Below are 20,861 nucleotides of genomic sequence, written 5' to 3'. Positions count from 1 at the left end.
CTTGCCGCATCTCCCACCCGCAACACAGTCAGACAAACCACACAGTCGGGTTTTTAAAACGGGGCCTTTCTCCATTTTATTTTGCCCAATAAAAATCCTTCACAGTCAGGTAGAGATAGGAGAGTGAGAGATACGTATACATATAGATCTTCATATATATTTATATATATACATACCTCTGTACAGATATATATATTCACTGTAGAAAATCGCAAAGGCAGTAGCTCTTCACATCCTGATAACCCAATGGAAACATACAACAGACTAGCAGTAGATTGGGAAGTGTGGTATAGTTTTAACGCGGATTTCCTAAACAGATACACTTTTGCTGTACAAAAATCCCAGAATGCTGCGGGGGGGGCTTTTTTTGTGTGTTGGTTTTTTGTTTTTTGTTTTTTTTTCAGCCTCTTGTCTTTAAATACACTGACCAGAGGCAAAGTCAAGACAATGGTGTTTGGAAGTGACCAGTGGACAGGAAAGACACCCAACTTCATGGAGTTCTTTTTTAAATATTTTATTTTTTAAGTATATATATATATAATTTTTTTTTTTTTTTTTTTTTTTTTTGCAAAGTCTCATTAAACGCAGTTCGGAGAACCAGCAACAGTCAACGCAGAAACAAAACAGTAACGGAGTCGAGTTCAGAACACTTCTGGTTTGAATTCACAGTAAGAGCAGAGAGAGACCGAGGCGTCAAGAAACGAACAAAGGGAAAGAAAGCACAAGGCTGGGATTGCATTTACAGTCGGGTAGGTCCAAAACGTTGGACCAAGGGTCTAATGCAGAGGTCCTACACACAGACACAGCCTGCAGCTCACCCGGCAGTGGAGCGGCAGCGAAGAGCTCTGGCCGCTCCTCCGTGGGGCTTTTATTGCTGGTGAAATCAGACAGCAGGCTTGCTCAGGGGTGCCGGCTGGCCCAACCTGACGTTCTCCCATGGGGGAGCTGGGTTTTGGGGGGACACCTATTGATCTGCTGGAGAACAGACGCAGAAGACAGGCGACTAAGCAACGTGCATCAATTTAGGATGAGGAAACCCTCGCAAGCATACTGCCCGGTGCAAGGCAAAGACCAAGAGGGATTCCTCTCAGCTCACAGCGTTTAACAGGTCCGAGTGAGTGCAAACGAAGACACCTTGGAGGAGCTCCAGCCCTGGGCTGGGCTCTGCGGGGACACCGCTGTGTGGAAAGGGACTGCATAGACACATTGGCCGGTTGTGCAGCATTTTTTTTATGCACCGGTGGTAGAACACTTTTGCACCGGTGGTGGAGATCTGCCTGCGCACGTTTTGCTCCCTTCAGCCGCTGGAAGGGAACCCACATGCCACCCGTGGGAAAAGGGGACCTTCTCCTTGGAGAGGGCTCCTTGGACAGCCTGGCTCTTAGGAATGGCAGAGCCAGCACCGTGGTCTCCCACTGATGTCTGGCTGACACCAAACATGACTTTGTGAGCTCAGACACCCCGGGGGACCCAGTGGTTCCCACACGGGTGAGCTAATGGAGAAGACCTCCTGCAGGGACCCAGTAACAGCTGTGGGATGGGCACCAGACAGGGCTGGGCCACACCTCCTGGGGACCCAGACTGATGGTCTGATGGATATGGGCAGCTTTGGGCTCTCCGGACTAATGGGGACTGCCAAGTTTAAACCATTGGTGATTATTTGGAGTCAGACTAGACCTCACACCCCTTTCCAAAGGAAGAGAGCCCAGGGTTGGAGCTATGAAGGTATTCAAGGGAACATTGGCTTGCCTGCAGGTGTCAGAGTTGGGAATAGTCCCATTTAAATCTCTCTAGAAAAATCTATTGCTTTGTGACAGAAAGCAAAGACTTTCTGCCTGAGAAAACAGATCTGTAAAAGGGCTGTGAAAACACAACCCTGCATGTCAGAGCTTGTCCCAGGCTCCAGACCTGACACGATCCCCTTCATTGGGAGAACCAGGGAGGAAGCTTATCCTGAAAATGCAGAAGCTCATTTCTGGCATTGCCAGCAGTTACACTGCCAGCATGGAACATCCTATTGGGAAGCCAACATCTGCAAAGAGCTGGATGTGATCCCAACCCCTTGATACACTGGGAACCAGGTGGCATGGGTGCTGTGTGCCCCTACAGACCAGGGATACTCATACACCCCTTACACCCCTGTCTTTCCAGAGGGTGGAAGGACCAGGGAAGCCCCAGAGCTGGCTGTTGTGATGTGTTGCGATGGTGTAAAGCGCCATGGAATGATCTCAAGTGATTGCAAGCCACGGGGATGTCCTTCAGCAAGAAACAAGATTGCTCTTGGAGGTAAAGCAGGGGCAATCTAGCTGACATGGGAATGGTGGAGAGATGAGGATCAGTAGTCTAGAAAGCTCCTCTGAGGGCAGGATCAGGACACACCACTGTCAGTGGGGCCTTTGGGCTTCAGCTCTGGCTTGTTCAGACATATCTGGGAGAGGCACTGGCTGTTCCCGGGCCAGTGGGAATGGTGATGATCTAAAAGGAGGCAGGAGAGTCTGGAGATCTGGGACAGAGGGGTGGCAGGGCACAGGCAACGTGATTTAGCAGATCTTTAGCAAGGGGTCTCGATGAAAAGTAACTCTATAAAGTGGCTTTCAAGGCTTGGGCTGAAGGGCTGGGTTAAAATAAGGGCAAGTTGGACCTGCTCCCATCCAGGACAGAAGTGAAGGCTGTCACCGCACATCAGCAGTTTTTCATGGTCTTAGCAGGAGTGGAGTGGAGAAGGCTCAGCACAGCTGGGGAGCAGAGGCACAGTGAAGAGGCGTGTGCCCGATGCCCAGAGCCACCCGAGCACCCATCCCCAGGAGCACTGTGGGCAGAGGAGCAGGGTCTCCCACTGGCCCACACTCCACTTGCCAAGGCTGGGACCACGTTCAGGAGCCTTCATGGAGCTAAGGTGGGCGGAGATGCCTTCAGCACCCCAAGCAGGAGAAGCAAAACCCACGATGCCTTCACCTTGGAAGATGGTTCCCTGGTAAGGAGGGTGCTGAGGATGCCCTGGCGTGAACTCGGGAGAGGACACCAAGGCGGCAGCCAGCAGGACCACCAGCCCTCAGGATACACGTTGTCCTGGCCAGTTCACACTGAGCCAGAACAAGCCCTTGACTGGACCCTGTAGCAATATCTGCTGCTGAACTGGAGGAGACCTGTCACCCTGAAGACCTGTGTAATGGCTTGGCATGCATCCTCTCTTCTCCCCAAGAAAAAAAGGGAATTGCATCCATCCTGCCTCCTGGGAACAGCTCCCTGGCCCGCACTCTCTCTGGGCAATGTGTGGAGCTAATTGGCATGGCCATGGAAGATACTGGTGTAACCAACTGGGGACAATCTGCTCACACAGGAACTCCTTTCTACCCTATCCTATCTAGCACAGGAAAGGCCCCTCATGGACCTGCAAATGTTCCCAGTTGGAACACAGGGAAGTCCAAGCCCTCTCCTGTCCCCTGACAGCTTTTGTTCCCATTTTCCAGCCTCATCTTCCCCAGGAAGGACGGGAAGCAGCTCCAAGCATGCAGTCCAACGCCCTCCGGAGATCTTTGGTCATGTTGCTCATGAGCTCGCTGTCTTGAGCAAGCTATAAAGTGCCACTGTGAGGGGCAGGAGTGGGGTGAGTTGGTCCTTTCCATGGGCAGAGCTCATGGGCAGCAGGGCTCAAGGGGGTCACCTCTGAGAGCCGCTGTCTGCAAGGATTTTTGGGGGGACACAAGGATGGGCAGAGGGGACTTCAGCCTTAACCAGGGGACGGTTGCAAATCCTGGCTCAGCGTGACAGCAAGCATTGAAAGAGGACAGTGACACCAGACTGCTCTGTTGGGATCCCAAGAGGATTGCTTTCCTGGGAGGTGCTGAGCCCCCCCATTTTCACTGCAGCCAGCAAAAGCTCAGGGGGTGCCGAGCACCTTCTGTATAGCACTAAGCCCTCAAACACAGCATCAGCTGCTGCTGTTCATCCCGCTCACCAGTATAGAGGCCACAGAGCTTTCTTGTCTCTTCATTTAATCATTGTATGTACAGAGCTGGGCTGTTGTTTACATCCAAGTACACTTGTCTCCATATAACGTAGCAGCATAAGAGCAACAATTCGATTCCTATTTTGAGTGTGGAATTCCGGAGGTGATCTTCCTCCGGCATGATGCCAGTGACAGCAAGAACGGTGCAGCCGGCTGCCACGAGACAGTGGCAGAAGCTAAGTGGGACTGTGTGAAGCACAACAGCGTGCAACGGTTGTGGCTTTCATCCTCAGGGTGAGACAGGAGTGCTGGCTGCGTGCAGGGAACTAGCCCAGCCGGGTCGGTATCTTACAGTGACAGCAACCAACTTCAATACAATGGTGGAGCAAAGCAACCCCACTCACGGCAAGGGGTAAGAAGGGCTGCTTAGGCCCACCCTGGCACCAAGATAGCCCAAATCCTCATGGATGGAAATGGCTGGAGCTGATCAGGGTCATTTATTTGCTCATATAATGGCCATGTGGACATGCCTGGAGCATGGCTCAGTTGCTCGCACATGGGTGAAGTGCCAGTAGAGGTGTTCCAGGTCTTCCCACCACTGGCCTGGCTCTCCTATATGTCTTGGATGATATTGGCCAGCCCCATGTATCCGGTATCCCAGAGCATCTCTAATGTCTCTGGACCCCGTGTGTGGGCAACTGACCTGAGAGCCTCATGACCATAGGTTTTGGTGTTGGCCAATGGCAAACTAGAAGTGACTTCTTGTTTCAGGAGAGACACTAACCATGTGTAAGATTTTGAGGGCAGTACTTGGAGAATTACACATGAGCCAGTATGTCACACTGAATCCCATCAGCTCCAGAGATGGCTGAGCAAAGGTGGAGGAAGCAGCTGAGTCAAGCCCAAACTCTGTGTTGAATTTCATAGGACAGAAACATTTTACCGGCCCTGCCTGAGCCTCCAAGAAACAAGATGTCAGCCTCGTTGGCCATTCCCAGGATATGTCATCGAAATGCCAGGCTGGCACCCCTTGCCTATCTTAATTCAAGGCTAAGACCCCAAGGACCTCAATGCAGACCTAGCTTGTGATGGGGGATTTTATCCAGTCGGTGGGTAAAAGTGTTAAGATCTGGGAAGAGCTGGGTGAGCTCCCACCTGGGCCAGATCTGAGCACAAACAACAGGAACCCAGGTGTCCCACCATCATTTAACTCCATCTCTGCTGAGCAAAGGTCAGTCACCTCCAAGAGAGACTGGTTACCACCGTGTGGCCACACAGTGCTAGCACGTGGGAGAGGATGTGATGGGGAGCAGTGCATCCAGTGCTGGACCAGTGCCTCTTTCGTGGCAGTTTGGCTGGTGCACTTGTCAAAAACATCTGTCTTTTATATCACTGTAGCATAGCAGGGTGGTTTCTGCAGGACAACTGAGTGCTTGGGGGATGCTGGGTGAACCCCAAGAGAGGGAAACCACCAGCAGCAACAGCACAGCGTCTTAATAGGTGTGTGCAAGGCTCTGTGTAATCCAAGGAATGAACACGGTCGAGGTTGCTCGTATCTGGATCGAAACTCTAGATCAAAGTGATGCAGTGAAGAAGGTGAAGGGAGCATACCTTTACTCCTCCAAGGTGAAAAATTGCTGCTCCTGGTCCATCCCACGGAGCTCTGCAGCCCCTGCTGGATGCACTGTGAGGCCATTGACTCCCTGGGCTGTCCAGCACCCTCCAACAGTCAGACAAATTCATATGCTTCCAGGTTTCACTGGGTCCATCAAGACACACTCATTCCTGGCACCACTGCAAAAAAGATCTAGGAAAAAAAAGATGATGGAGCAAACCTGGCATGCTGGAGGGCTTGGCTGACTGGATCCAGGTGTGTGGGGAAGCCAGACAAGCCCCTGCTTCTCCTGCCTGTGGATTAACAAGGAGCTCTGGTGAGAAGATGTCCCACAGGGTGATGCCAGCGTCCATTCCTCTTGAGTGTTAATGCAGTGGGGAACTGTGGTGTACACCTCCTCAACAGCAGATCCTTGAAACTCAATCACTCTGGGTGTTCTTGAGCCACCAACTGAAACACTGGTTTCTGCTACGGTTAGTGGGGAACCAACCTCAATGTCAGTGGCACCAGGAGGATCAAAAGTGGAAATGAGCCTCCAGGTTATTGGACCCATCTTCTAGTGAGGGCACTTGCTCTTGGGTGTGCTTTTCATGTGGTGGTCTCAGAAACACCATACAACCATCTGAGACTAAGCCTCTTTAGAGAAATTGCCCTTTTGCCCAAAGACTCCTAAGCCCTTCACAAGCACAGATGCTTCCCAGCTGCTGTGGGAAGGAAGACAGCATGGGTTATCTGATGTGGAAAGAGAGGCATAGAAAGCTGAGTTGACACAAGACACCAGATCTCCAACCCTGACACTGTGGGATGTTTGACTCCACTTTGAAGGCCCAGTGTATGCAATGGAGGAAGCTCTAGGATTTGCCTGGCCAAGAGTAAGTTTGCGCAGTGCATGTGGGTGTCTTCCTTGGCATGGCAAAGTCTACTGCTAGGTGGCACCGGCAGGCAGCTGCACTCCTTCCGTGGTGGGGTGCACGGGCTGACGTCCAAGAGCTCTGGAGCATCTGCAGGATTCACAGTGGGAGGCATGTCCACACCCTTCAGGGATTAGATCTGAGCTAGTTCCCCTTTTTATGGCTGGTGCTGGGAAGGGGGCTTAGCCTGAGCTGTCCTGGTGTTTTCCAGCCTGATGGGTTGTGTCTTCCTCCAGTTCCAAAGGCACAGGCAGAAGCGGTGGGAAGAGACGTGTACCATCAGCTGGGATCTTGAAATGCCCTGGTGTCATCACACATCTCCATTTTCTACAGCTCCAGGGATCGCTGCCAGCCACTGACAGTTCCTGCCCAGTAATGCTGTCTGTTGACCTTGGCTGGAGGTTGGTGGGACTAACTGAAGTCTCCTCTCTCCTGCTCAGCTTCTTTGCTCAGTCTGGAGCTCACCACAACAGTGCTTGATGCCAACTAAATGTCAGACCTGGTGATGGGGAGGGAGGAGCTTTCAGGGGAGGTAACATGGAAAATGAGTAGCTTCAGAGCTTTTGTTTAGAAGGTCTTCAGCCCCTCAACGCCCTGAGGTTCTCCCTTGGTATGCAGATGAAACGTGATCTTGCCAAACTCTCCCTGAAGTCACCTCACACGAGATCTCAAGAAGTCCTAGTGGTAATTCTGGCTTTGTTCTTCTAGCTGCTCCCCAGGGCAAAAAACCAAAATTCCCACTTTCATTGGTCCTTTGGCCACTGCCTAATCAGTGCAAACTCCACTTTGCAGCATTTTTCACTCTTTGCTGTGGGTCACGGTAAAAAAATGTCCGTGAAAGGGAGAGCCAGACCCACCTTGCCCACCTTTCAAAGCTGAATGCTGGTTTTTGATGCCTGCACCGTTATTGGTGACTGTGCATATAGGATTTGGTTATTATTCTGCCAGGGCATAAGCACTTGCGTGATCTTAAGCATTTTTCCTTCTTATGACTGTTTTCATGCTCAGAGTTAGTAGCGGAATATTTTCTTAAGCTAGGCCTGCGTTATCTCTGTCCCTGGAATATGTGATGCCACGTGGGATTGCTATGGATGCTGTTTGAAACGGCTGCACGGAAGGCTAATGCTCACCTCGTTGCAATCTAGCGGTAATGCTGATATGCGCTCACTGCAACTCCTGAGTGAGGCTCAGATGCCATTTTTAAAGTAGACCCTGGACCGAGAGAGTGCACTGAAGCATCACTCATTTGAGAATGGGATAGCACACTTGCCCACTCTTGAGGCAAATTGCTAAAGCTTCAGTTTGCATAAACATCCTGCCAGGTTTGGAGGCTTCCCCAAACCTTGATTCCATTGACTTTGGGAAGTAAGAGGGCTCTTGGGAAGGGAAACTATCTTGGATTTCCAAGGGTTTTTTTTCTTGCTGTAACCAGCTTGTGTATGTGGTAAGAATAGGGGGACCAAGGCAAGGGTGGGAGGGTGTTTCTGCTCCTAGGGTTGGTCACAACCCAGGAAAGGTGTGGAACTGCAGAAAGAAACCACAACAAAATGAAAACGCAGCATATGTTAAGCTCTGCTGAGCCCCCAGAGAGGCTTCTGCTGGGCAATAATTCCTTGTTGACTTATGTTACCAGGACAGGCTTATCCTGCTCCTTAAGGATGTCCTAACCTCTTGCAACCATGGTAGCTATGGGCTGGCAAGAGGGAGTCATCTGGTAGAGATATGTCTGGTTTCACTGAAATCAGTGGCCAACCTCCCACTGACTTCACTAAGACCACTGTCTAGACAGGATACTTGATGCAGAACAGTGAGTTTGCTCATGATCCCGAGAGCTTTGCTCTGTTAGCCAATGTGGCTAAAAATGCCCTGAAAAAAAAAAACCACCAAAACCTGCCACTTTGAACTGTTTTGCTGCGCATAAATGCTTGGAAAACCAAAGAAACCAAATATAACCCTCCAAAACAACCGACCGAAGAGGGGTGAATTGTAGGAGAGGGGATGGCAGCCTCTAGCAAAGTAACAGTCACGGCAGATTACAAAAGAGCCAATTGACCCTCACCAGCTGTACTAGGAAAAAAAACCAAAAGAGATGTCGCATTATTGATAGAAAAACAACGCACATCCACAGTTATTTTACCTACAGAGCACAGAAGTATAGAGTAAGGGTGATGGAGCTTGATGTGAGTAGACTCACACCACTCCTATGGTAGCGTATTATCCTTCGGAAGATCACTGGCTTGAGTAGGTAGTACATGCACGGCAATAAAAAAAATGACGTTGTATTGTCTTGGTCCCACCTCAGATCTCAGTGGACTCTATTCGCTCAAGTCTGGAGGGAGTCCATGTTTTTTTCTCTTCAGTGTGTGGGGGGCTGGTGGCCTTTGTGTTCATCTCATTCACCTTGTGCTCCAGGAGCTGGTTCTTCTGGTACATCTCCACATAGTTCAGTTGCAGCTGCTTCTGGTACTTGATGACTTTCTCCTTCTCTTCTTGCCATGTGCGCCGCTCCTCCTCGAAGTCCATCACTTGCTGCTCCCGCTGCTGCCGCTCCAGCTTCAGCTCCGTCTGGAGCCGCTCCACTTCCTTCCGCAGTGTGTTGACGCTGTCCTCGCTCTGCCGCTGCATCTTGGCTTCGTCACTCTCACAGGCCAGCGGATCCCGCAGCTTCTCACCGAGGTCCCCACCAAAAGGTCCTGGAGGTCCCATACTGGCAAGTGTCCGCTTCAGGCCAGAGACCTCGAGCTCACAGTGGTTCAGTTTTTCCCTCAGCACCTGGACCTCACTCATCTTCCGCTGCAACTCACTTTCACAGATCTCCAGGTTGACACTCTTGGAGCTGTAGGAGTCCTTCAGGGTAAGGATCTGCTCCTCCTTCTCCCGTAGGAAGTTCTTACCTTCTTTGAGCTGTGTCCGCAGTCCCACGATCTCGTTCAGCTTCTGGGAGACATCAGCCTGGGAGTCCTTCAGCTGCTGCTTGAGCAGGGAGATCTCACCTGCCTTCTGGCACACCTGTGAGCAGAACATCCATGAGGCAGGAGGAAGGCAGCAAGGAGCCACCACGGCTGCTTGTCCCCCACGCTGCCCATGAAACATCTCCATGGCCTCAGGTTGGCAGGAGGCTCAGGTAATGGAGGGGACAGCCAGCAACGATGCTCCTGGGCTGAGCTTCAGCCTTCACCAGGACACAGACCGTGCCAAAGACCTAGAGGTTGTACCCACATTTTTGGGGGAGATTTGGTGTTTCTTCCTGGTTCTCAGGGACCTGATGCTTTTCCCGGTTGGAGTTGACCAAACAGCAAAGCTAAGTGCTGTGGTCCTCACCAGTGGTGAGCGGACACTGATTCTTCCCTCCCTGCATTCATCTTACTCACCTAACCACAAGCCCGCGGCGCTTGACCCCAAACCCTCTGCTCTCAGCAGGAGTCTTCCCACTGACCTCAATGGGATCTGGACCTTGAACAAGCCTGAGACAGAAACATCTCAGACCCAGAGACCACTCGGGCTCTCCCTGAGAGAGCAGAGATAGTATATACTACTTACTTGTCCTATGATGCTTTGATTCCCAAAGACTTTTGAAGAACCCAGTTGACTAAATTTTAGGGTTCACTTCACTGGGGACATTCCAGGGACTGGTAGCTATTTTAATTCTTTTGGGGCAGGGCATGAAGAATGACAGCCCCTCTGGCAAAGGTCAAGGAGAGAGCTGCAACCCACCCTTGCTGAAATGGGACTACCATGCACTGTCCTTGGGCACTGGAGTTTTAGGAGTTTCATCCTGATTAGCTCATGTCTCACCCATGTGGAAGGGTACACAAGTCTAGTGGAAATACCCTTGCTGCAGTGTGTATTTGCATTACATAGGTGTCACCATTCAATATGACACTCCTCTGCACCTGTGTAGTCCACCAAAAGTGATAGTTGCATGAATAACGTGGATATTGAAAGCGAACCGTAAAAATGACCAAACCCTCATTTTCCCATGAACTCCGTAGTTTTCAGGCTTCTGCACTGGCAGATCTGATCTGTCTCCTGTGAATGATTGCAGAGACAAACATCCCTACCTCTGCTGGCAGGAGCCTGGGCTAGGAAGAGGCACCAAGGAACCATGAGTGATCAGAAAGGACAGGCATAATTAAAAGTAGACTTGGTAGCCACCTCCAGAAAGGGGTGTCCCATCCTCCTGAATCTCCTGTCTCTTGTCACACATGAAATGCTTTGGCCTTTTCTCCCTCCTGTGGCGCTGGCAAGGTCCCTTGCTTCTCTGCTCCAGTTAGGTCAATGCTCCTCAGACAGATGCTCCTCTTCACTGCCTTCCTTGCAACCTCCATCTTTCTCTGCTATAGAGGACTTGCCTGGTGCATAATGTTGAGCCAGACCTTGCAGCTCAGCTATTGAGACAGCCCAGTGCTCAACTGTTCTCAACGGCTGAAGGGCTGGGAGATGTACCCAGTCACTTCCTACTGATAGCAGCTTTCCCTGGAGCTGACAACTATGGTGGTTCCCCCTGCAGACCTAACTCTGTGAGTACTCACATCCCCACCGGCACTTGTCTGCAGCAGGAGCAGAGTTGTGTCACGCTGGTTTAGCTGTAGTTAGAGTGGTGTAGTTACTGCTTAGCTAAAAAACTGCACAATTTACTGAAAGTGCTCTCTGTGGGCTAGCTCTTCCCAAAAGGCAGAGAAATACATGATAAACAACAGTTTGGATAGGAATCAATTTGCAGATTAAAATACTTAAATATAGGCCTCTACTTGGGTGCCATGGAGATCTAGGAAATACAGTCCATGGAGCCTGGAGAGCAAGTCAACAAGTCAACAAGTGTAGGTATCTACAAATTTTAGGTGTCTTGATCTACATGCTGAATCCCTATCTTTACATCAATATCACGGGCTTAGCTGTTGCAGACAGAACTGTAGCAGTGAAGCGAATAATCAAAAGCCCATCTGCAGTTTTACTGGTGCAAAATGAGGGAACTTTCCAGACCAAACTTGTTGGAAGAAACTAAAGACCTGGGCAGAGCAGCTGGCCAAAGGAGGCATCATGTGGGACAATGCAGCCTCCGTGTTCTGGGATATAACTTGCGGGGATTTTACAGCAAGCCTCTAATAAGCTCTGCTGAACATCTGCAAATAGCACATTTCAGAGCCTGATTAATCCCAGCTTCACTGACTTTCCATCAGGATTAGCAGAATAGGGTCTTCTTGATTCTAGAGCTACATGTTGCCTCTGCACTCTTAATAAATTTAAAGTTTCTAGCCAGTCCATGAAAGGATTAAAATTCTTCACATGATCAAGCTGAAAAAAAAAATGTTAGTACTGGCTATACAAACAGACTTTGATAAAATGGTCTAAAAATAGAAACAGTAGAAAAAAATATGTAAGGCTCAAAAGGAGAACTAGAAAGAGGAATTTGCCTTTCAGCCTTTTAAGAGAGATAAACTTATTAGCAACTGAAAACTGTGTGTTACAATGGAAAGTATGAGGTAGACTTGGCTGTCGGTATCATTCTTGGCTCACTGGCTTTATATCTTAAATAAAAAAGAAAATCAAATATTTGAAAAGCGGTTTCAAGGTTTGCCCAAACGCAGATGTTAGAAGAATTTAATTAAAACAGATTTGGACCTCTTTTGGGGAGGCACGAATACCTGTATGGAAAGACCTGTATTCACTGAAACTGGATTCAAATGTCACACACTAGAGTGACCTGCCTGGGAAGCCAAATTATTAACCAGCACAGGAGGTGTGCACAAAAAATTTTAGTCTAATTCAAAACTGCTTAGGACTCGGACAAATGAAGAAGTGACTGAAGTGTCATCTGTTACCTGGAGGCCACCAACCCATAGCCATTGTCTGTGGGGCCCACCGATGGCAAACGGGAGGTGTTTTTGGCTATCAGAGCCCTTAGTGCAAACCTCACTCAAGGTCAGTGACAACAAGGCTCTTACCTCCCACTTGGTCTCTTCAATCTTTGGGAGAAACTCAGCCTGTTCCTTCTTGAAAGCCACAAATTTCTTCTCCAGCTCCTCTCGTTGCTGGAGGAGTTGTCCCATATCATCTTGGAGTTTTTTTTTCTCTTGCTGGAGCTTGAAGATTTGGAGCTGCAAGGCCTGCTGAGCCCGCTGCGCTTTTTTAGAGACCTGTTGCAATTTGTTGGCATAGTTTTGCCTCAGGTCCTCCATTTCCCTCTCCCAGATCTTCTGCTTCTCCTCGAACACTTGGAAGATGGCTGCCTCGCTTTTGTCCAAGTTCCTTCGCATCTGGAGAACCTCCTGTTCCTTCTCCCACAGCCGGTCTTCCAAGTCTTGGATGATGTCGTCTGTTGAAGGCGAGTGGAAAGGCATCGTTTCGTTGAGATGGTTCAGTCTGTTGAACGAAGAGGTGCTCTTGCTCGAAGACCGCCCGCTGTCTGAGGTAGATATCCCATTGTATCCCACGATGTTCTTGTCCACGTAGGTTGTACCGATGCGGTTGATGTGGCTCGTGGAGGCGCTCATTGGACCCACGTGCTGGCTGTAGCCTGTCCCATAAGTGGGCAGGCTCGTTAACGAGTTACGGCCTGAATCCGAAAGGCCCCCCACTTGGTTTGTAGTCCTGTTAAGGCTGCTCTTGTCGAGTCCACTTTTGGGTGCGGACGGGCTATTGCTGTTGGCATGGTTCAAGCTCTTTCTATTCTCTGTTACTCCGTTGCTCTGCGGCGGGCAGAGGTTCTGCATGGAATGGAAGTTTTTAGGAACTACTGGTTTAAAGGCTGAGGGTCTAACTAAGGGCTCATTGCTCTGCAAAAGGAAAAAGGACCACGCATCAAACACAGCAGGAAGCTTGGTAACAGCACACAAGAGACACATCAGCGCACGGTGTGGTTGACGGAGCTAAGATGTCTTGGACTAGCTCCATAGTTCTCAGCCTTATTACACCCTGGACCATTTGGGATTTAACATGAGGGACCTGTGGCCTCTCACAGGGCAACACTTTCTTTTCCTTTGTCTCAACTGAAAAATAAATCTTGACTCACCCCAAATCTGTGTGATTTTTCCCTAGAATACTCCTTGGGTCCTCTTAGTGCTCTTTGTAGGAAGGAGGGCTGCCCCCTGCCTACCAGACTTGATCGAAACAATTCTGATTTTGGCAGATTATATTGTGAAGGACTTCTAGCATTGAGGGTGCATTGCCCATTTTCTGAAAACTAAACTGAACCCTCGGATTAGCAGCTGATTTGCCCCTGGAGCATCACGTTTCCCTCCTGCCAGCAGTCATCTCTCCCCTGTGTGGACATCGTGTCCTGCTTATAGTCGGACAGGAGTAGGTAGGAGCTGTGACTCCAGCTATTGGTGGCCCAAGTGCAGCAACACCAGGCAAGGAACATGCTGAAGCTGCTCTTCATTTGAATGTTTGTGTTTTCTGTGGGCACAAGCAATGCTGTGGGGAGAATGGACCACAGCTGTAAGGGATTTAGAAAGGATTTTAAAACCTTGCACATTCCTCGCCCTGTGAATGCACCTAGAGAAACAAAATTTTCCTCCAAATGGGATTGAATCTTCCCTACTGCAGCTTGGGCTTCAGGTGAAAATTAACCCAGAGGAAGCTGCTTTGTATTATCAAAGATGTTTTGAAAATGCCTTCCAGGAGAAACAGAATGAGCCCTGGTGAGCAGGCAAGGTTGGAGACCAAAACCTGGCTCCTGGCATATGGGACTGAGATGGACTACAGGGGCTGGTGGATTAACAACCCCGGAGAGAAGACCACCAAATGCTGCAGAAATGATACTGCACAAGGTAGCATCCCCAGGACACAAATTACGGAAGTTGCTGGAGCAGAGCAGCAGGATATATAAAACACTGCTGGCTGTGGGACTCTGCTCCTCCAGGGCTGGGAGGTGTTTGCTTCCTGAAGCCAATATGAGCCACAAGAACTAGGCTTGGATGGATGATAATGCTCCCAGGGGTAGTTTTCAAGCCTTGTCAACTTGTCCCTCACAAGAAGCACTGGGATTTTGAACAGATGCTCATAGCTGCTTTCAAACACATTTTGGTGGCAGTGGGCTGTTGGAGATTGTCTATAAATGGTACAAAACATAAGAGTGGGACCAGATGCTGGACCTACTGAAACAAGAGTGGACTCAGCTCCCTCCCCATCAATCAGGGAGGTAGGCAGAGCATCTCAGGTAGGTTGGAATGGCCAGTGACTTAAATACAATCTTAAATGAGCCAGAAGCTTAGCTGTGGAAGACTTGTGATCATGCTCTTGGGTTCCTCAAGAACTAACGTTCCCCTTTGCTTAATCCTCTGAAAGTAATAAGAATTACATTATCTGTGCACAAAAATCATGCCATCTACACCATAAGAATTAGACTGTCAGGGCTGCACCCTTGCCCAAGGCTCCCTGGTCTGTGTTTTTAGAAATATGCCACAGCCATCAATCTGCTCCAGAGGTGGGAATTCTCACCTGGTCTAGTTTGCCGGAGATTGGCAATATCTTTGGTGGGTTACTGGGCTCTCGGTATTGGGGAGGAGGCGGCATGTTCTTCTCGTTGTTGGTGGTCACGTTCCCACAGATGTCCATCTTCACCTTCTCACTCTTGCGCAGGTCGCCGTTGATGTAGAGGGAATTGGAGACCTTCTCCGACTTGTATGTCTTCTCCTCGCCGGAGTAGCGGTTGGAGATCTCACGCGTGGAGTACCCATTGCGAGACCCCTCCGTCTGCCGGCCACTGCTCTGCGTCCGGGTCCCCACGCTCTTCATGGCGAACTCTTGGTCATTGGCAACTCCGCTGCCCACACTCCCCATGGTGCTCTGAGAGATGGGTTGGGAAGGCCGGGGAGCAAAACCGTGGAAGTTCTCCAGGCTGGGGTAGGTTGGGTCACTAAGAACGGGCAGTGTCTCTAGCGTGGCCATGGCAGCGCAGAGGTGAGGTGGAGGCACAAATCAGTGGCACTGGAGAAGGAGGAAAGGGAAGGGACTGTTAAAGAGATGCCTTTTATCTACCACACCCTTTGCAGGTTGGCATCATGCAGACATGAGCGAGTATCTGGGCTGGGTGATGCAAGGACAGAGGCTGTCATGTCTCAGTCTATGGTATGGAGCAGACGATGGGACAGTCCTTCGGCCATTCCCTCTTGTCCTATCACTTGTTATTTTTGTCCCAGAAGCCCTCAGTTCCAGGTTTCCCAGGATAAACCATCCTGGTACTGTGGGGACTAAAGCAGGGTTTAGGAGCAGTGGGAGGTGCAGGTTTCCCCTGGGTAAAAGAGGGATAACAAAAGTGATGCCCTTGGAGAGAGGTTCAGTGATGGGGGTGCTCAGGCGGGACTAGCTGGTAGAGGAGATGGAGAGAATCCCCATCTCAGTAGGGTTTTCCCTCTTCTTGGGGTAAGCTTGTTAAATCATCCCTCCCCAAGTAATGGGTTTATTTCCCTGGAGGGCTAGCTTAGGTCTAGAGCTCAGCTCTGATGTGATGTCTCACAAGGTCTTGCTGTTTGCACTACTAATGAAAAAAAAAAGCAGGTTAAAGCAGGCTCTGTGCTACTCGACTTTGCTTTTATTAAATTACATTTCTGGAGGCTTCTGCCAGGAACACTGCCTGTAGCCTTGTCCCTTTTTCCAGCATCCTGATCTTCTCAAAGAAAGCTGCCCTGTCCAAAATACACCCCACGTGTTGTGGGGCTGGTGTACAGACGTGTCAAACTTCTGCACCAGAGGGAGAGGACACAGAGGTGATACCCACAGTGAGCTGAGAGAGTGCCTCTGGGGCAGAGCAGGGTATGGAGGTTGTCCCAGGGGGAAAAACTGGTTTAAGAAGGTAGTCTGGTGAAAGCCACCGTCCCAGCTGAACTGCTGTTGAGGTGTGAAGGAGCCTTCATGGTCTGAGACACACCAGATGTGCCCCATCATGGACAGGGGACAAGGCGGCTGTGAGGCGGAGGAGGATGTGCTTGGTGGTGTAACCTTCTCCATGCCCTTGTACCAGACCTCACCCAAGGTGGGTCCCCAGGGGACTTGCCCCGCTGAACCACCAGTGATATGAAGTGATAAGCACTGGGTGATAGTCACTGCTAATGGCCTTCCTGCAGCTTGGACCTTTGTCCCCCAACAGAGGTGTTTCCATGTCACTCACTGGTTGAGATCTAAAGGCCGAGCACCAAACGAATGTCACACAAGCATCACACAGTGCAGTGTGGGGACCTGCTACAATCCAAACACGTACATGTTTATCAGTCCTAAGTAACAAAACCTCCACCAGCAGAGCGAAGTGTCCGGGTCTGGTCACGCATCTGGCACACGACATTTGGACACGTCTCTCTCCAACGCACCAAGCAGGACTCAAAGGCTCACAACTCCATTGCACCCTGAAGGCACTTTCCAAGGGACACCACCATAGAGAGTTCATGAGTGCACGATGCCCAGGGATTAATCTGGGTGCCTGCTGGGCACCTGGAGACTTGGTTGGACTATGGAGCAATGAGGAGGGATGAAGAACACCCATCTGAAGCCACACTTAGCCCATGGTGCCTTTTGATTTTATTAGTCAAGGGAAGACTTTTTGTTCTGCTAGTTTAGGACTAACCTGCCTTTCAGTGACTGGGATTTCTATAGGCTGTGTCTGTTTTCATATGGGACACTGTGGGAGGGATGCTGGAAGGTCTCAGCTCCAGATGGGGGAAAGGCAGTGACCACATCACCTCCGTGCAGTGCTCCCCAGCCTCTCTCAGCCAGCGGAGGGGAAATCCAGGTTACTTTTTCCTCTCTGGGTAAATTCCACTGTGACATTTGCACATTTACATTGACTTTCTGAGGGCAGGATGAGGTCACTGGAAAGTTTGATCCTTCCCATAAAAAAAAAAAAAAAAAAAAAAAAGCAAGCCAAGACAACAGAAACAGAATGAGCTAGGGAAGACAAATGTCCTTAGTTGGGCAGGAGCCACAGCCTGGGCAGAGTCATGGCAGTGTCCCCCAAGACACCTCAGAGGAAGGTGCCTGCTCAGACCCATGGTATCCCCATCAGTGCTCTTCACCAGCAGAAAATCGCAGCCTTTCTCTGCCCTTGGGGACCCCCTGGCTCCCAGGCGGTGGCTTCCACATCAAGGGGGCTTCTGCTTAGGGCCATGACCCAAGCCCACCAGGATGTTGAGCCAGAATTCCCGTTCAGTGCCAGCAACCCAAAACCAGGGGGGCTTTAGCTGCCTTCTTGGGATGTGGGATCAAAGCTGCACCACTGTGAAAATGGACCTTTTTCCTTTTTTTTTTTTTTTTTAATTGGGAATCATCCAAGAAAATATTCTGGAAAAAAATGGTTATTAGCTTATGTTTACTGTAAAGGCAGGATCTGATAAACAGAGCATACGGACAAGCATTACAAATATGTTATTAAGGAGATTCCAGAAGTGCCAACAGATCCCTGACAGTACAGCTTTGTTTGCCAAAAAGGGCCATTTTTTCGAGAAAACAGCTCTCAACTTTTGTATCTTCTAGCCAGCTCCAGTTCCAAGTCAAGTTTTACCTTGGTCATTGCTCAGGCAAAATCAAGTTTTGAGCACAGCAAGGTAAGGAATAATGCTGCCACACTCTGGTGCAGAGCTGGAGGGTCATTTTTCCTCCTTCCAGCTTTGGAGGAATGAATGATTAAAAACTTCACCAGGACATTTCTCCTCCTTAAATCTCATAACTGCCTCCCTCCTATGGGAACACGAACTAAAATTGGGTTTATGGGTGATTCCCAATGAGAGAAACAAGGATGCTGAGCCTGGCAGTCTGTGAACATACTGGGGCTGAGGGAAGCTGAATGGCTCACCTTTACCAGCATTTCATTCCCAAGTCTGTCCTTTAGAAGGAAAGAGGAGACACCTCCAAGCACTTGGAAGAGACCCCAAACCATGGCAGAAGGGCAAAAGTGGCTTCCCCTGCTCGTGGTGGCATGGGGAGGCTCCAGACAGGTGGGAAACCAAAGCAGGAGTTTTAAGCAACCTGACAGCCACTGCCCTTTTCAGATATTTTATTTTTCCAGATATTTCATCCCATCTACAGTGGTAAAGAGGCACCAGGACCACCTCGCTCTTCATTCTCACCAGGCTCTCAAGAAGACACCAAGTCCATCCCCCCTCCTGAGGAGGACCAGCTTTGCCCAAATCACTCCTGAGTGACATCCATCCATCCATCCATCCATCCATCCATCCATCCATCCATCCCAGCAGCCACCACCTCTGAGAGCTGACACTCAGCCCTTGCTGAGCTCTGCCCTCGGTCCAGTGCCCCATAGCCCCGTGTTTACAGCAGGAACCCAAGTGAAGGGACTTTCTGGAGACACAAAGGAGGAGAATGGAACCCTTCCAGATCAGACAGTGAACCAATTCCCCATTTCCCAGCATTACTGTGGTAATAAAAGCTGAAAAGGGTTTATTTGTCTGCCTGGATCGATCCAAAGCACCTTTCCTTGTTGGCATCTCCACGCCAGCACCTTATCTAGGAAAGGTGCCGTGTCTCATCGGTACAGCCAGCCTCCTCTCTGACTGGGAACACTGGGACTTCACACAACAGTGCAGGTCCTCACCATCTCCATGTTGCACAACCTCCCCGTCCCATCCAGCCATGGTGGCCCTTTGGCCTTGCCCTCAGCAGCCCTGCCTTGAAGACAGCAATATTTTTATGCCTGATGCAGAAAATCTGGGGTGAAATTTCCTTTTCCCAAATTGTGGTGAGTAAATTCTTCCTGGCCACCACTTATCAAGGTTTCCTACCGTGCCTGTGGCTCCGAGGGACCCCTAGATGCTATTGTAAATATAATAGTCCATAAAACATCTGCATCTTCACACTTGCTTTACCCAAATGAATTAGCGAATGCCTTCCAGTTAGGGAGAAGAAAAATTGCTTTCAGATAAGCAGATGAATGGTTAACTAAGCCTAGATTATGAAGGCCTGGCTCTGTTTCTGCCTGAGTAGGTTAATTGTTAACACTCTAGTAACAAAGGCCTGTGGGAGACATACCTAGGCACCGTGCCATGTGAGAAGGAAATCAATCACTGGTCTTGGGCAGAGAGAGCTCCAGAAAACAGCCCGAATACAAGGCAGTGCCTTGGCACACGCACCATCCCAGGCATGTGGTCCTGGCAGGACGGGCAGCAAAGGCATCTGAAGGTCAAAAATTCCACCCCCCACCAATTTCAGTAACAGGTGTGCCCATGACCTTCAAGTCAGGTTTGTTTGCGTCTGTTTTAATGAGCAAGCAATTACCGACACAATGAAAACATGCATTTTGCGGGGAGGTAGGACCTACACCTGCACTGTGTTCAGGGCTCTGGTGGCTGCCTGGTTTGTTGGCAGTGGTGCCAGAGCTGGTTCAGCTGGAGGAAAAAAGTCATCATGTCCTGGGGTGGTGCAGCAGGTTAGAAACAGCATAAAACAGGGAAAAAAAAAATTGCTGTGATCGTTTCAGCTTCTTCCAGAAAAATAATATGGAGAGGGAAGGGAAGGCCAGTGAAGGTTAGCAGTGAGAAGACAGCAGACGCTGTAAGGAGCAAACCCACCTGTGTCCAGTGAAGCATTAACAAGCCCTGGAGAAAAACCACCACTGAAACCCAAAACCTGCTATCACTCTTGGCCAATATGTCCATGGAGGTATTTGAGTCTGGGTCTTAGCAAAGCTACCAGCACCTCAGAGGTTGTTGCTCAGGTTGGTGTGGACACCCTGTGTTCCCACGAGGCAGCTCCAGCAGCGATGGCAAGGTGAGAGCCCACCTCCTGCTCCCTGCCTGGGCTGGGGAGGGTGGACGTGAAGGTCAGATGGACCTGCCTTACTTCTCAGTGCTCCCACCTTGCCCTGCAAAATGCACTGCTTGCCTTACTTGTACCACCATGCACCTCCCGGAAGGTTTTTATCTTCCCACCAATTAGTTTCAGATGTAACTTGCGGTCACATACCTCTTCTCCAGGCTGAGCAAACAGCCCTCAGCCTCTCCTTGTACATCACGTCCTCCAAAAAGACCGTTCATCTCCTGACCTGCCTCCTGTGTGTCATGGGCCATCACGTGCCAAATCCTTATGGCCATGCTGGACCCAAACCTGGCCGAGAGCACCTCTGCCAGGGTTAGTTCAAGAGGCAGAGACACGACCGCTCCCCTCCTACCCGACTCCAGTGCGTCGGCACCTCCTTTTCCTCTACACCCTTCTCAAGTTGCCTCGGTCTGAAGAGGGGAACAGAATGAGCCGTTCCTGTCTCTCACAAGCATTTTTTCCAGCCCTCAAGTAATTCTTGTGGCTCTTTTCTGCACCTCCTCCAACTCCTTTTCCCCTACTCTGACATCCTGGCTGCCAGGTTTTCCTCCACCACTGAAATATGGCACGCAAGCACTTGAACCTGTCTGTGAAAATGTACAAATCTTGGGCTTTTTGACCACAA

At 50.0% G+C, this 20,861-nt stretch overlaps 1 protein-coding gene across 3 annotated transcripts in view; it reads right to left on the bottom strand.

Annotated features, from left to right (window-relative positions):
• Positions 1-45: 45 nt before the first annotated feature.
• Positions 46-20,861, bottom strand: part of LZTS3 (leucine zipper tumor suppressor family member 3) — a 54,816-nt gene continuing 34,000 nt past the window's right edge. For 2 of the 3 annotated variants that reach the window (XM_074904267.1, XM_074904269.1), the window contains exons 2-4: positions 14,918-15,406; positions 12,421-13,251; positions 46-9,484 (exon numbers count right to left, since the gene is read on the bottom strand). In XM_074904267.1, coding sequence (XP_074760368.1) covers positions 8,774-9,484; positions 12,421-13,251; positions 14,918-15,367 — 1,992 coding nt within the window. In that variant the 5' untranslated portion in view covers positions 15,368-15,406 and the 3' untranslated portion in view covers positions 46-8,773. The remainder of the gene's footprint in view (positions 9,485-12,420; positions 13,252-14,917; positions 15,407-20,861) is intronic. The other variant, XM_074904270.1, reaches the window with a different exon arrangement.

This window comes from Athene noctua, chromosome 4 (assembly GCF_965140245.1).
Source record: "Athene noctua chromosome 4, bAthNoc1.hap1.1, whole genome shotgun sequence".
Taxonomy (NCBI): Eukaryota; Metazoa; Chordata; class Aves; order Strigiformes; family Strigidae; genus Athene; species Athene noctua.
Note: the sequence above shows the minus strand (reverse complement) of the source record. Positions and strands in the feature narration are given on the sequence as shown.